This window comes from Trachypithecus francoisi, unplaced genomic scaffold (genome assembly GCF_009764315.1).
Source record: "Trachypithecus francoisi isolate TF-2019V2 unplaced genomic scaffold, Tfra_2.0 Lachesis_group0, whole genome shotgun sequence".
NCBI lineage: Eukaryota > Metazoa > Chordata > Mammalia > Primates > Cercopithecidae > Trachypithecus > Trachypithecus francoisi.
In genome coordinates, this window is record NW_022681453.1 from 160,374,487 (window position 1) to 160,391,185 (window position 16,699).

The 16,699-nt window shown below is 41.8% G+C and overlaps 1 protein-coding gene across 2 annotated transcripts in view; it reads right to left on the reverse strand.

Annotated features, from left to right (window-relative positions):
- Positions 1 to 8,684: 8,684 nt before the first annotated feature.
- Positions 8,685 to 16,699, reverse strand: part of LOC117084169 (serotransferrin) — a 32,473-nt gene continuing 24,458 nt past the window's right edge. For both annotated transcript variants that reach the window (XM_033212643.1, XM_033212644.1), the window contains 3 exons: positions 11,885 to 12,069; positions 10,241 to 10,430; positions 8,685 to 8,895 (listed from right to left, as the gene is read on the reverse strand). In XM_033212643.1, coding sequence (XP_033068534.1) covers positions 8,861 to 8,895; positions 10,241 to 10,430; positions 11,885 to 12,069 — 410 coding nt within the window. In that variant the 3' untranslated portion in view covers positions 8,685 to 8,860. The remainder of the gene's footprint in view (positions 8,896 to 10,240; positions 10,431 to 11,884; positions 12,070 to 16,699) is intronic.

Consider the following 16,699-nt stretch of genomic DNA (forward strand, 5'->3'; position numbering starts at 1 on the left):
TCTTTTTATCAACTTTAACACAAAGTGTACAAAAAGTGTTAGTTTACTATTTTTGTCATACATTGGCAACCTCTTTAATATCTAGAGTGTGGATATTTTTAAATTAGGACTCATTTGTCCAGTATATAACACAATATATAGTATAGCAAAGTTACATGCAATGCATTTAACATATAGGGCAATGGATAAACTGAAATTTTCTAGTACACAATAGCAAAACATCTTTTGTAATTTCTTCCCTCTCACCTTCCTCAACTGAATGAGTAAGTAACACTGTTCACAGAGGTGATTTAACAATCCCACTTTCAAACACAGTATTTCCCATCAGTTTTTAAAAGCTATTTACAAAAAGTGTTGTTATACTATTTCTACTTTTAAATATATCAAGCATGTCTAACTATCTAGAAAGACCAGATATTTCATATAACTTTCCACTGTGTACATAGCATCATAAAATAAAATTGCATATGTAACAGTGGCTATAATCTGAGGTATCTTCTAAATATGACAATTTTGACCTTGAACCAGTCCTTCCTCACTTCCTTCTCTCTGTCTTCAATCCGATGGACAGGTACAGGCATTTGTAATGCTTAGAGATGGCTGAACAAATAATACCCAAAAATCATTTACAGAAGACAAACTTTCCTATGAATTTCAACACAAAGTGTACAAAATGTGCTAATTTTACCAGATACTTTGTCATACACTGGCAACTTCTTAAACATCTAGAGACCAAATGTTGCAAAATTAGGACTCATTTGTCCATTATGTACTTTACACACACAGCAAAACAAAATGCACAAAACATAGAGAAAAATGGCGAGTGAAATGTCCAAGTATGAACACACTAGCCTATTACCTTTGGCGATTTCTTCCCTCCCATTTCTAAACCATTAAACAAGTATAGACAGTACTACACTGCTCACAGAGGTGGCTTCACAATTCCACTTCCAAAAGACGGTATTTCCTAAGAATTTTAGCAAAAAGATATTTACAAGGTGATATTTTACTACCTCTACACTTAACATATGTCAGGCAATTCTGAACATCTACATAGACAAGATGTTTCAGGTAAGAAGTTAATTTGTCCACTATACGCACAGAAGTCTTGAATAAAGTGAACACATGTAAAAACAGTTATGATTGAGTCTTCCAAATATGAACATTCTGGCCTACACCTTCCCATCTCCATCAACCCACTGAGCAATAGTGCTCAAATTTTCAGAAGACAGTCTTTCCTGGGAATGTTAAAACGAAATGCACAAAATATAATAGTTTACTAACTCTACTTTTGTCATACACTGGCAACCTCTTTAACATCTAGAAAGACTAGATGTTGTAAAGTCAGGACTCATTTGTCCTTTATATACACAATATACCCAGATAAGTAAAACAAAATGCCCAGACATGAGACAGGGGTTAACCTTGCCTCACTATAAGCACATTGGCACTTCCTTTCCTCTTTCCTCCCCTGAACCAGGGCACACAGGTGCACGTTGGGCTTACCTCCATGCAACATTTGGTAAGCACAAATGTCTTTGGGCTTACAAAAGGTGTTTTGCTATTGTGTACTAGAAAATTTCAGTTTATCCATTGCCCTATATGTTAAATGCATTGCATGTAACTTTGCTATACTATATATTGTGTTATATACTGGACAAATGAGTCCGAATTTAAAAATATTAACAGGTGGTTTGGCCATTCTCCCCCTCCACTAAAACAACATTACATATGAATTTTAACAAAAAGATTTACAAAATGTGTTATTTTACTACCTCTAATTGTAACATAGGCATTTCAGAACATCTAGAAAGAGTATAGTTCAAAAAATACTTAATATTGTCAACTACGTATACAGTAGTGAGAAATAAAATGCACACACAGAAAAATGGTTGGGATATGAAAATGTCTTCTAAATATGACCAGTGTGGCACAGAAATGTCCTATCTTCCTTCTCAGGTCTTCTGCCCCATATCCTCTAACCCAGTGGTCCCCAAACTCTTTGGCACCAGGGACTGGTTTTAGGGAAGGCAAATTTTCCAGGGAAGGTAGGGGCATGGTTTCAGGATGAAACTGTTCCACCTCAGATCATCAGGCATTATTCGAGTCTCATAAGGAGCATGCAACCTAGATCCAGGGGTTGGGGACTCCTGCTCTAACCCACTTAATAAATGTGGATGTGTGGCTCCTGCTGTCACTTCCAGAGGTGGTCTAACAACTTCATTGCAAAAAGTCATCTCCAGAAGCCATTTATGTCCTGTTATTATTATTATTTTTAACAAATGGAAATTTACAAGATGTGTGATTTTCTAACTCTCATAAGTCACAACCTCTTTACACCTAGAAGGGCTCAATGTAGCAAATGTTTTCTTTTAAAAGGCTAGGGGGAAGCTGAGAGCAGCTTTTTCATAGGATATACACAGGCCTTCTATAAACAGCCAATAATCGTCCCAAAGGTTGGTGGGCCTCTCCGATGGGCCTCAAGGCGCCAAGTTATTCTTCCACTTCTGTTTTCCGGCACCAGCGTCTGGTAGAAGGAAAACCAGCTGGGCGATGGCCGCTAACCCTTCCACCCCTCATTGCCAGACTCCCCTCACCTTCTGGGCCCATTAAGGACTTTGTCGGTTGTCCTCGGGACTACGTGAGTGTCGCCCACTTGAGACACTGCGGTCACCCGAGTATCCGGATCTGCGCGGCTCCACGGCCTACAGGGGCAGCTGAGCCTGCGCGTAGACCCGCTTTCCTGGCCCGCCGCACCCCCTAGTGGCCTCCGCGGCGTTGGGGCCGCGTCCCTGCTTCCCGCCCTGCCACACCTGCTGCCACCCAGGGCGCTGCGTCCAGGCGGCTCGGCGGAAGCTTCGTCTGAGCCTGGCAAAGTTGGGCTGGGAGACCCGGCAGCCGGCTGGTATGGTAGGGAAAAGCGGTTCGCCGCTGCTTCAAGAAATGGGCCCGGCGGGGCAGCTACGGCCAGGGCTCTGGGTTCTACAGGGCGGAGGGCCTGGAGGGTCCCGCAGAGCTGGCCGCGCTCCCTTCTCAAATTCTGTTCATCTTTTTATACTGATTTCAAAATATGGATTAGCCCTTCGTTCTTTCTTAAAAATCTTCACATTTTATTTGTTTTTGTCCTATAGGACTTCTGAATTTTGTATGATCTGAAATTAATATTTTCCTTAATTGCTACTAGGTTTGTGGAATGTTAGAAAATCTTCCCAAATACTTACTGTATAAGAAATATGTTAACATAATAATGTTTTTATGGTTTTAATTTTATATTTAAACCTTTAATACATTCTGAAAGTTTTTACTTTAACCAGTGAGTTAGAGGTCCACGAGATTTTCTTCTGTGCCAAAATTTTCAGCCACTTTGCTTCTAAACACTTTAGTGAGTAGCCTGTCTATCCCCCTAGAGTATAATGCCAGCTTTATCATGTAATAAATTCTCATTTGCATTTAATATCTGGAACTTTTATTCTGCTTCATTATTTCCATGTGACTACCACCCTTTCCAGTCATTATACATTTCATTTTTTAAAATAAGCTTCGTTGAATATATTTAAGGTATACAACATGTTATGAGATACATATGTAGTTAAAAATAAAAAAAGATCCGCCGGGCGCGGTGGCTCACGCCTGTAATCCCAGCACTTTGGGAGGCCGAGACGGGCGGATCACGAGGTCAGGAGATCGAGACCATCCTGGCTAACACGGTGAAACCCTGTCTCTACTAAAAATACAAAAATTAGCCGGGCGCAGTGGCGGGCGCCTGTAGTCCCAGCTACACGGGAGCCTGAGGCAGGAGAATGGCGTGAACCCGGGAGGCGGAGCTTGCAGTGAGTGGAGATCGCGCCACTGCACTCCAGCCTGGGCGACAGAGAGAGACTCCGTCTCAAAACAAAAAATAAATAAATAAATAAAATAAAAAAAGATTACTACAGTGAAGCAAGGAATCCCAAATAAAGTAGAATTTATTACCTATACGGGGGTCCTTATGTTGTACATTAGATCTCTAGGCATGTTCATCATATATATCTGCTACTCGGGTTTGTTTTGTTTGAGGCGGGGTCCCTTGTCCCCAGACTGGAGTGCAGTGGCACTATCAAATCACTGCTCACTGCAGCCTCGACCTCCCAGGCTCAATCCATTCTCCTGAGTAGCTGGGACTGCAGACGGGCACCACCAGGCCTCGCTAATTGTGTGTGTGTGTGTGTGTGTGTGCCCGTGCGTGTGTGTTTTGTTGTTGTTGTTTGCAGAGATGGGGTTTTGTCATGTTGCCCAGGCTGGTCTCAAACTCCTGGGCTCAAGCAATCCGCCCACCTCTGCCTCCCAAAGTCCTGGGATTACAGGACTGAGCTACTGCGCCTAGCCCTCCTGTCTGCTGCTTTGTATCCTCTGACCTACATCTCTCCACCCTCCACCTCAGGTTTTGTTATCTCTGTATACCTGTATTTGAATGTTTTCTGTAGATTCCCCATGTGAGTGAAATCATGTAATACTTTTCTTTCTGTGTCTGCCTTATTTCATTTAATGTCCTCCAGTTTCATCCATGTTGTGGCAAATGGCAAGATATTCTTTTGGGGATGAATAATATTCCATGATAAATATATATTACGGTTTTAATCTTATATTTGATATATTTTATTATTATTTGGTTCTCATGGATTTCCTAGGTGTGTAATCACTTACAAATAAAAGTAATTTTGGCATTTCTTTAATCCTGATATATATATATATCATGGAATATTATATATATTATACATATATATATCAGTTTCTTTATCCATTCATTTTTCAACAAGCCTTTAGGTTGTTTCCCTGTATTGGCTGCAATACTACAATGAACATAGGATCGCAGATATCTATACAAGGTGGTTATCTCATTTTCTTTGGGTATATCCCCTAAAGAGGGATTGTTGGGTCATATGTAGCTCTATTTTCAGTTTATTTGGAAAGCTCCGTACTGTTTTCCACAATGGCTATACAGTCTTACCAACAATGCACAAAGGTTCTCTGTTCTCTTCACCCTTATCCACATTTATTATTACTATCTTTTGACTTTTTGATAATAGTCATCCTAGTATTATCTAGTATCTCATAATGGGTTCAATTCACATTTCCCTTATGATTAGTGATGTTGAATACCTCTTCATATCCATCTTGGCCATTTTTCTTCTTGGAGAAATGTCTTTTCAGATGTTTGCCTGTTTTTAAATGGGATCATTTGTTTTCCTGCTATTGAGTTGTATGAGTTCTTTATCAATTTTATGTATCTTATTAGATAGTTTGCAAATATTTTTTCCAATCCATAGGTTGCCATTTCATTTTGTTGCTTGTTTGCTATGCAGAAGCTTTTCAGCTTGGTGTAGTCCCATTTATTCATTTTTGCCTTTGTGGCCTGGGCTTTTGATGTGATAGCCAAAAAATCATTGCTAAGGCAAAGGTTCAGGAGCTTATCATACATTTTAACAGCCGGAAGAGCTCATCCATTCTCATTATTTTTTTCTCAGAATTTTTCTTGTCTGTCTCACTTTCATTTTTTAGTTGAGGATTAGTATCATTTTGTCAAGTTAAAAAATTGCATATTGACTAATTTAGGGAGAACTGACATCTTTACAATACTGAGTCTTCCTATCCAAGGCAATATGTCTTTTTTTTTTTTTTTTTTTGAGACGGAGTCTCGCTCTGCCACCCAGGCTGGAGTGCAGTGGCCAGGTCTCAGCTCACTGCAAGCTCCGCCTCCTGGGTTTACGCCATTCTCCTGCCTCAGCCTCCCAAGCAGCTGGGACTACAGGCGCCCGCCATGTCGCCCGGCTAGTTTTTTGTATTTTTTAGTAGAGACGGGGTTTCACCATGTTAGCCAGGATGGTCTCGATCTCCTGACCTCGTGATCCGCCCGTCTCGGCCTCGCAAGGCAATATGTCTTTTTTACATTATTTTTTACTTTGACAAGTGTGGTTTAAATGTAGCTTTTATTCATTTGCTGAATGATACATTTTTTTATTCTTGTTAATTATTATTGTCCTAACTCACTATTATTTGTATAAAAGAAAGTTATTTTTTATTTTAATATTTCCTTTCACTTTACTGAATTTTATTTTACCACTTTTAACACTTTATTTATTAGTAGTAGTAGTATTATTAGTATTATTTTGAGACAGAGTTTCGCTCTTGTTGCCCAGGCTGGAGTGCAATGGTGCGATCTCGGCTCACCACAACCTCCGCCTCCTGAGTTCAAACGATTCTCCCTCCTCAGCCTCCCAAGTAGCTGGGATTACAGGCATGCACCACTACGCCTGACTAATTTTGTATTTTAAGTAGAGATGGGGTTTCTCCATGTTGTCAGGCTGGTCTCGAATTCCCGACCTCAGGTGATCTGCCTTACTTGGCCTCCCAAAGTGCTGGGATTACAGACAGGTGTTAGCCAATGCGCCCAGCCTATTATTATTATTTTTATTATTTTTGAGACAGAGTCTTGCTCTGTCACCAGGCTGGAGTACTCTGGTGCGACCTTGGCTCACTGCAACCTCCACCTCCCAGAATCAAGCAATTCTCATGCTTCGGCCTCCCGAGTAGTAGCTGGGACTACAGGTGTGCACCACCAAGCCAGGCTGATTTTTGTATTTTTAGAGGAAATGGGGTTTCGCCATGTTGGCCAGGCAGATCTTGAACTCCTGACCTCAGGTGATCCACCCACCTAGCCTCCCAAAATGCTGGGATTATAGGCATGAACCACTGCGCCTGGCCATAATATTTTATTATTATTTGGTTCTCATGGATTTCCTAGGTGTATAATCACTTACAAATAAAAGTAATTTTGGCATTTCTTTAAATATCATAACTTATTTTTCTTATATAATTGGATTGGCCACCTGTTCTAAAACACTGTAAAATTAGATAGATAGTAATCAAGTTTTTTCATGTTTAGTAGGAATGCTTCTGTTTCTTCATCATTAGGTATATATTAGTTTTTGTTTACATGTATATAAAATTGTGGCCAAATAACATCTGTCTATCCTATTTTAGTAATTAATTTAATAATTAAGAATGGATGTTGTACATTTTTGTTCTAGCCCAGTTGCCTAAGATTTCCAGGAATGTACCTGTAGTCTAATAAAATTAGGTTTATTTATCCATTGCAATGAGACAGACTGCATTCCAGGGGAACCATGGGGTATCTCATCAAACAAAGGAAAAGGCAGAGTTATAGGATTTGGGGTAAGTTTAGGTGAATATTAAATAAGGCAGAGTGTTGATAGACTCAGAGGAAAGCAGGGCTATGTGTAACAAGGTCCATATCAGGTCTGGACTGCAAAGTAGACCCAGAGTCCTATTTTCTTGTATACTAGACAGTTGAGAGAGGTGTGGAATGTTGTGTCCAGATACGTCTTAACTGCAGTTCTGCATTTGAGTATGAGTTGAGGCTGTGTTAGGAGTCAGGAAAAGACAGGAGCCAACTGAAGTTATTTATAAAGCAAAATCAACAGAACTTGGAGACACTGGACATAGTATGAGGGAAAATGGCAAACTGAGATTTCACCCCTCTATTATGGCTTCTGTGATTGGGTAGATGACCATGTCTTCAGCTGATATGGAATATACTATAACAACAGTTGGTTTAGGGAAGCAAGAGAGAGAAGAACAGGATGATCACCTTAATTTTTGATTTGTTGGGTTTCTGACTGCTGCAAGACTCGAGTATAGACCCACAGGTAGGTAGTAGGATGTGTAAGTGCAGGGATACTGCTGGAGGCTGGGGTCACAGCTATAGATATAGATACCCAGGAGTCATGAGCATCGCTGAAGGAGGGCCTGCAAAGTGAGAGGAGCACTGACTGGATCAAGAGAAAACCTCAGAAAGATTTCCCTAAGGTTTCCAGGCTAGTAGGATGAGCCCACAGTGAAGACTACAAATGAACAGAGAGAGGTAGGAATCAAAGCGGAGACCCGCCATGTCAGAGAAACTGAGGAAAAGAGTTCCAAGGAAGAGGGAGTGGTCAACTATATCAACTGCAGGAAACAGGCTCAGGAATGGAAGACCTGAATTGGTTTAACAGTTGGCAGGTAGATGGTGGCTTTTGCCAGGGTACATTCAGGTAAGCTGGTGAAGCAGAAGACAAAATTCTATGTGTTCAGCCAATAATAAGAAGTGAGACAGAAGAGTGAGCCTCCACCTTACAGGAAGCTGGGCTGAGAAGGGCAGGAGACAGGGCAGTAACTGCTGTGGCATCAGGCTCAGGGAATGCTTTTCAGCAAAAAAGGTGTCAGTGTTTCCCTTTTTTCAACTAGTTAGAATCAGGACCTCCGCTATGCCTAATGGGATTCGTTTAAAATACCAAAATAAAGGTAAGTCTTCTGTAGTCTTTCTGTACTCACTTGAGCACTTGATCTCTGTAACTCACTCTGCATCCTCCTTCCTGCCCCTTCCCTGGCAAGACACACATGCATATGCACGCGCGCGTGCACACACACACCAATATACATTTGATTATATTTTAATGATCACGCAGACCCTATTAGAAAAGATTTCCCCTTGAACTGTACCCAGGAGGTGTGGCCATGGCACACACAAAGCCATAGGGAAAGACCAGACGAATCTTGAGCTGAGAAGGAAGGGCTCAGTTGCATAGATATTTCGGCAGAACGCGTAAAGAAATCCTTCTGTTGAAAATATTTAGGAAAGAATGGAGTTTTTGAAACATAAAATCAATAATAATTTTTATTTTTTGTTCAGCACACATGGCAACACAGAGCTGTGAAGACAGACATGGTTAGCACAAACCACTCGGGCCACTGAAACCAGGGCAAACTCATGGATCATCTGCGCTCCCATCTCCACGTTGGTGGCAGCCCCACCTCTCAGATTTTAAGCTCTATGGAAAGTGCAGGCTTCCAGGAGTGCTGTGGAGCAGAGCAGAGAGGTAGGATTTTCAAAATCTTCCTATATTTATTTCTTAACTGTCGAGTGAAGGAACAATTTCAGCATAGTACAAAGGGCGCAGACTTGCTGCCTCCTCTTCTGTGAATTGGGCTGTTCTCCCAGTGCTCTTTTCTACTTGCCTGCACAGCTCCTGTGCCTATCCTGGGGAATGCCCCACGCCAAAGCTGTAACATGATTTTCCTGCCCTACAGGGTTCCCCACCTAGTTTCTTATGGGTGAGGCTCACACATCTGAGTTCGTGAGTTCGGGAGTCGCCCAGAAAGACTGTCCTCCCTGACCTCTTTAAGCAGGTGAGGAACTGACATAGCAAAAAGCACCTGTAATGTGCCAGTTTCTGTGCTGTGGGCTAAAGATGGAGGAAAGAACAGCAGAGCCAGACTGTCTCCTTTTGTGGAGGATATAGGTTAGGTAAATATCAACTTGATTCTCACAATAGCAAACGTAGACAAGCACATTGCTGCTTCCATCAGAATTACATGGGGGCAGCTTTTAAAATGTGGATGCCTGACCTAGCACAGACTTTCTAAATCAGTATCTCAAGGCTCTGAGAATCAGCATTTTAATAAGGATCAAGACTCCCTTATCTGCATACTCCTGTGGAAAGACTAACTGCCCTATACCACCATGTGTTATTTCCCAACTTCCAAACTCTTTCAGGTGACTCAGTTACACCCAACATAGTTATGCTGCAAAGGTGTGTTTTATTCTATTTCAGTTCTCAGAAACTGGTGTTCTAAGTGAGTAGTACGCATGGCAACTTTATGGTTACCAGAACCTATCATTGTTGAAGCTCTCTAGAGCAGCACTGTCTGAAAGAGCTTTCTGTGATGATGCAAACATTCTCTTTGCTGACCAATATGGAGCCACATGTGGCTGTTGAGCACTTGAAATGTGGCTGGGTGGGATTGAAGAAATACATCTTTTATTTAGTTTAATTTTAATTAACTTAAATTTAAATAGTCACATCTTGCTGGTGGCTACCATACTGGACAAGGCAACTCTAATCAAAAGTTTACTGCAGAGCAATGACATGTACACATAAACCTGGTCCTTTTCATAGAAATAAGATGGAATTCTCTATGCCCAATAAGTTCACTACCTTACAGCTCTGAGCCTGTGTGCCCTTACTATCTGCCCATACAGCCTAGCCTATCATACATGCCGGGCTTAGATTGTTCACTCACCATTTCATTTTGTCCATGTTGTCCTATCCCGAGGGCCACAGTCTGCCCCTCCTGTACCCACCACCCCAGCACTCACCACCGTGTTTGGTTGCCACTTCCCCATGCTGTTCCTCCTACTTACGTGAGGTGGAGCATTTTCTCAGGTTACTGACAGCCTTGATATATTCTTCTCCTAAGTATTTTTCATATGTGTTTCTGTCATGAAGTTTGGCCAAACATGCTGTGTCATCTCTGAACAGAAGGTCCTTGGTTTTGGACCGGAACAAACAAAAGTTGCTCGAGCAGTCAGTTACACTACTTCCAAACATGCGCTGTCAAGTGAACAGAAAGTCCGTGAGGACCTGTGGTCTTTAGCAGCTGGGAACACATGGATGAGAAGAGTCTGAAAGCTCTGAACCAGCCCTGGGGAAAAACGGAAGCTACAGAGTATGCCTTGGGAATTTTCTACCTCCCTTATCTGCCATTTACCCACTTAGGGACCCCTGCTCCATGCTTTCATGATGCCCCCAAAATCATCTATAGGGTCCCTGGTCCCAGCTTCCTCTGAGAAGTCCCTCTCACCCACCACCCATGCTTGCCTAATCTGATCTCTTTCCCCACTTCATTGCCCTGCACTGGGGGCTGCTTATAGGAAATGAGAGGACAATAACATGTCCCTTCAGACGTTATTGTCAAAGATGTTAAATGTGAACCCTCCCAGAGGACTGGCAGAGGTAGTTGTTAAAAGTTCATGTTTGACTGCATTTTGAATCCTTTCTTGGGCAAGCCACTCAACTTCTCCAGATCTCCAAAGGTTGTAAGTGAAATGATGACTGCAAAATGTTTAACCTTCCATATAGCATCTAGGAAATGTATGTTAAATGCTCATTATTGTCATGTACCTTAAAAGGACTTCTAAATATACACTATCTTATTTTAAAAAAAACAAAACAAACAAAAAAAAAACCATAATGGTGAATCAACAGCAGGAAGCTATGCCCAAAAGGAAGGTGATGTGTGTGTGTGGAGGGGCCTTTAGGATTAGAATACTCAGGCAGCCCCTCTCTTCAACAAGGCTGGCCCTGAGTGGTTGTTCCCCCAGAGGACAAGCTCTCTGAGGGCAGGGGTCCTGTGTTTTTCAGACTGTTGAGAACAGTGCTCAGTCTGCCTAGGCAAGAGGAACAGAAATCTACTCTTCATGACTTGTATCAACAAGTGCTGGGAAATAGGAGCTGTCTTCTTAGTTTTTGGGGAGGACGGGAGTAGGGAAATGAGAGTACTGCTGAACAAGGTTGGGGGAGCAGAAAGGCAGATTCCTGGTCCCAAGGGCACATGGATCAGATAGGGACTAATCACCAGTGACCAGGAGCTAGAAGCAGAGCTGGGCCTGAGAGGTCTAGTTCCATAATTACACAGGTAACATGTTTTGAGCACGTCCTATAGGAAATGGCATTTTCCTATGCCATTTGGGTGCATGTCTTCAATTAATACTCATGTTAACTAAGAGGTAGGTAAAAGTATTATTATCACAATTTTATATATGAGGAAGCCGAGGCATAGAGAAGTTATGTAATATACCCAAGATGGCACAGCTACGAAGCTGTGGAGCTGAGATTTGAACCCCGATACTCTTGTCCACAATGCATGGCATGAAATGCACAATGCATGAAATTCTAGTTTTCAAAAAGAAAGTGCTGGAGTCATGGCTGCACTTTGTTGTAAACTCCCCCCAAATAGCCTATAGCCATCTAGGAAGAAAAGATGGGAGGCCCTGGCTGGTCCATACCTGCTGGTCAAGTAACAGCGTGTGGACACAATCTGCCTTATCTTTCCGTGCAACTACAGCATGATTCGGGGCTCTGGCCAGGTGGCAGTTTGCAAACTGCAGCACAGATTTCCTGGAACCATCAAGGCACAGCAACTCATAGTCTTTTTGGTTCAGATTCTTAGCCCATGCATCAGGGTTTTTTCCTAGGGAGAGAAAGGAGATGGTTCAGCTGACGGCTTTGGTCAAGGTGTCCCACTGGGGAGATGGGACTGATTCAGTGGTGTGTAGAGAACCTGGGCCTTCTGGCCAGCAGAAGTGCCCACACTGAGGTTACAGTTATGTGGACAGGAAGAGACACCCATGTGGTCTCCAAGGGGATACCAGACTCACAGTGACCAGGAATGATTATTGACCATCCCCTTCCAACCTTCCCTACCCAGCCAGGTGAGAATGAACTACATTCTGCAGATGCTGTTCAAAAAGATCTTCAGTTCCACTAAATTCCAATTCCATCTGTACCTCTTGCTCCAGCAGAGGAAGAATGTGATGCCCTAAGCCAGGTTGATCAATTTATGTGCTGTAACACATGGCATCTCCAAACAAAAGAACTTTTCCACAGAGGACACCTTTGGAATCTGCACCAGAATTTTAAATCTGACTCCCTTGTTCTAGTTCTAAATGAGAGCGTGCACACACCTGTGGGATACAGGTCTGTGTCCCATCTCGGTCCCTTTGCCTCTTCTTTACTGTGTTGTCTCTGAAAAAAACTCACCCATTCTTAGGGTTTCAGCTCCTTCCTCCTGAGGCACTTCGCAAATATGTTTTGCTAATTTTTATTTCTCTCCCATAATTCAGGATTGCAACCTTCTTAAAAGTGAATTTTTCATTTAATTTTCTTTCTTTAACAGAATAACTAATACATGAGATCACACTCATAAATTTTTGAATATCACTCTATATTAACTAAAAGTCTCCTTTCCTATACTCTCCAAGTCTCACTCCGTTTTATAGTGCTAGTCCTTAATATCACATTTGTGAGTTTCCATCCACAACTCATTATATGTATTGTTTTACATGTGTATATGGATGTCACATATTTCTAATTTTGTTTAGTGTTAGATCTTGACAAATATAAAACTCTGTAGCTTTTTTTCAACTGTTTACATACCTTATAGATTCTTCTTGTCAGTACATATAAATCAAGCTCATTCTTCTTAACTACTGTATTATATTTCATAGTGTGGCTATAATAGTATCTTTAAACCATTCCTCTTTTAAGATGCATTTGAGGTGTTTACAATTTTTTGCCACTACAGTAGTGTTAAAATGAGTGTTACTGGCATATGATTGTGCTTACGTAGAAGTGGCATAGTTAGTTCAAAGGGTATGTGCATTTTTATTGTATTTTATGTTATTTATTTATCTATGATAGTATGTTCTCAGCCCTCTCCAAGGTACAATCTTTTTGGAGGGGAAAATAACACACATACCAAAACCAAAAATTCAGGGCAGGGATAATAATATTTTATATTTTGTGAAACACTCTAGATGCTGTGTGAGCTCAAACCAGGGCTTTGAGAACAAATGAATTAAGAAGCTGGCTGGAGGAGGTAAGATTTCAGTTGTCTCTTATAGCGTGTGTAGATGAGAGGAGGAGAAAGGAATGCCTCTCTGTGGGAGGAAAGGAGAGTGCAGGCTAGACTGGGGGCAGGTGTGTGCCTGGTGTTTCTAATGGAGAGAGGAGATCTGCCTCTGGAACCATCTCAGGCAGTAGGGTATGTGAGGCACTCAGGCAAGAGGAAAAGTGGGTTTGTGAAGACTTATGAATGGAAATTGATGTTAATGAATGAGCCAGAACCTGAAGGTAGAAAATTAAGAAAAATCAGATGGGAGGTGATTCAATCTGGCTAGGAGGGCATCTAGAAGGGCATGTTAAACGTGTGCTTTTTCAATAAAAATAATACACGTTTATTGATGGAAATTTGTAAAATGCCACGTAAGTATTGGGAAGAAATTTTGAAGCATTTGTACTTTCACAGTCTATGCCTTCAAAATTGGTACATTTCTAACATTCTTTTTCCTACACGCACCTATAATATGCACACACACACACACACACACACAAATTGAGATAAAAGAGCCCATGTGGGCTGGGCGCAGTGGCTCACGCCTGTAATCCCACCACTTAGAGAGGCCGAGGCGGGCGGATCATGAGGTCAAGAGATTGAGACCATCCTGGCCAACATGGTGAAACCCCGTCTCTACTGAAAGTACAAAAATTAGCTGGTCGTGGTGGTGCACGCCTGTAGTCCCAGCTACTTGGGAGGCTGAGGCAGGGGAATCACATGAATCTGGGAGGTGGAGGTTGCAGTGAGCTGAGATTGTACCACTGTACTCCAGCCTGGTGACAAAGTGACACTCCATCAAAAAGAAAAAAAAAAGCCCATGTGTTTTTGTGTCTTCCTTCTTGTATATACCATAGCACTTAAGACAGACTTTGGAGCAGGGAGAGAGGGGGAAAGAGTTGAAAAACTACCTATAGCTATGCTCACTACCTGGGTGACAGGTTCAGTCATACCGCAAACCTCAGCATCATGCAGTACACCATGTAACAAACCTGCATATGTACCCTCAATCTAAAATATAAGTTGAAAAAGCAATAAATTAATAACAGAAGAAGGTAAGAAGGTGCAAAATATAAGTATGATGAATCAGACATGATGTGACCTATATTTACTAATATTTATCAGGAATGTGATATTAAATCAGGGGTATTAGACCAGTAGTTCCCAAACTTACAATACATCAGAATTACTTTGACTCTTAAAAATCATGTTGTCTACCTTAAATGCACACAATAAAATTTAGTTTAAAAAAAGACACACTTTGAAGAAATAAGATATTGACTGACAGACTTAATCTAGGCCTGATGGGCAGGGAGTATAGCAGGATTGATTCTCTATGGGGATAGAGGCTGGGAGAAGAAGAGGAAACGTTGACAGAAAGATGAGGACAGTTGAGTTGTATATGAATTGTAGATATACAACTACAATATATGAGGACATCCATATACATGCGTAAAAAAGTACAATTGCAATGCCAATGTACTCTCTACATAAAAGTGACACCTTAGGAAATAGACTGGAATGGAACTGAGATTGGAGGTCAGGCCTCCTATCTTAATTCTATTCAGGAGGTAAGAATGTTTGAGTCATTGCAAAGAGTAGAGAGTCAAAGCTTAGAGAGGGGAGCTCTCCTCAGAAGTGTACCAAAAGAAATCAAGGGTGGCAAAGAGCCAAGCTTAGGGTAACACTCCCTTAAAGGAAAAAGCAACAATACGAGGGAAGAAAGGAAATGGTCAACCCAATATTTCTTCAAACAAATTCTTTTTTTTTTTTTTTTTTTTTTTTTTTGAGAGGGAGTCTCGCTCTGTTGCCCAGGCTGGAGTGCAGTGGCCGGATCTCAGCTCACTGCAAGCTCCGCCTCCCGGGTTTACGCCATTCTCCTGCCTCAGCCTCCCGAGTAGCTGGGACTACAGGCGCCCGCCACCTCGCCCGGCTAGTTTTTTGTATTTTTTTAGTAGAGACGGGGTTTCACCGTGTTCGCCAGGATGGTCTCGATCTCCTGACCTTGTGATCCGCCCGTCTCGGCCTCCCAAAGTGCTTGGATTACAGGCTTGAGCCACCGCGCCCGGCCTCAAACAAATTCTTAGCAACTACTGTGTACTATGTGCTGCACTAGGTGCTGGGAATATAAGAGGAAGAAAAAGAGCTCAAAGAGCTTCTGTAGCCAAAGTGTATTGCAGAGTGTGGTGAATTCAATAATAATGGCAACATGAACAGAGGTGTCTTCTTGCAGGATGGGGTATGCTACCTGGGAAGGCTTCCTGGAGGGACTGGTGCCAAGCTGGTTCATTCTGAATGAGTTGCCCAGGAAAGGTTAGGAGTTGGGGGAATGAACATGAAAGAAGGCAGGGAAGTATTCACAACCTGAATTCCAGTGGGTTCTGCTAGCACTTAGTGATACTGAGGGGTCAGGTGTGGAGCGCTTATTCTGGCCAATGTTTGTTTTGCTTTGTTTTGTTTGTTTTTAATGTCATGGCTGTCCAACTTTCACCCACAAGCTAACACCCATTGATGATTCCTGCTTGAATCAGTTATCAATATATTGATTGCCAAGTGATAGTTTTCTAACTCTGTCATTCCTTCCACATTCAGTAGTTTTCCCTTCTTCATTTGTTTAATCAGTATTGCCTCATACATTCTTATTTCTTTCAATGAGCTATTATCCCTTACTGCTATCATTATTTATTTTAATGCTCAAAATTCTCGGACTTAGCAACAGGAGATCCTGCCAATTGGCTCTTGTATGCTTTGAGTATCCTATCACTGTTTGAGCACTTCAGTGTGTTGTTCTAGGCTCAGCATGTATTTTTCCTGCCCCAGCCCTGAGGTCAGCTATTTTTCCAAGGAGTTTCGGTTCCTTTTAGCAAAGAAGTGTACTTACAAGCCAGTATCTTGATGCTTACTCCTGCTGGTGTGCCATTGCCTCTAGGCCTTCTCAATGGACACAACCCAGAAATACAGAAAATAGCTATAAAAGGCATTACTGGGATAACTGACAACATTTAAATGTGGACTGTAGATGTGACGAGTATTATATCCACATAATGTAAAATATCCTGATCTTGGTAATCGTACTGTGGGTATGCAAGAGATTGTCTTATTCTTAGGAAATGGGCACTGAAGTATTTAGGGGAAAGGAGCACAAGGCTTGCAGCTGTGGGAGTGAGTGTTGGGGAGGATTTAGGGCCATTGGGGGCCCCCTGATCCT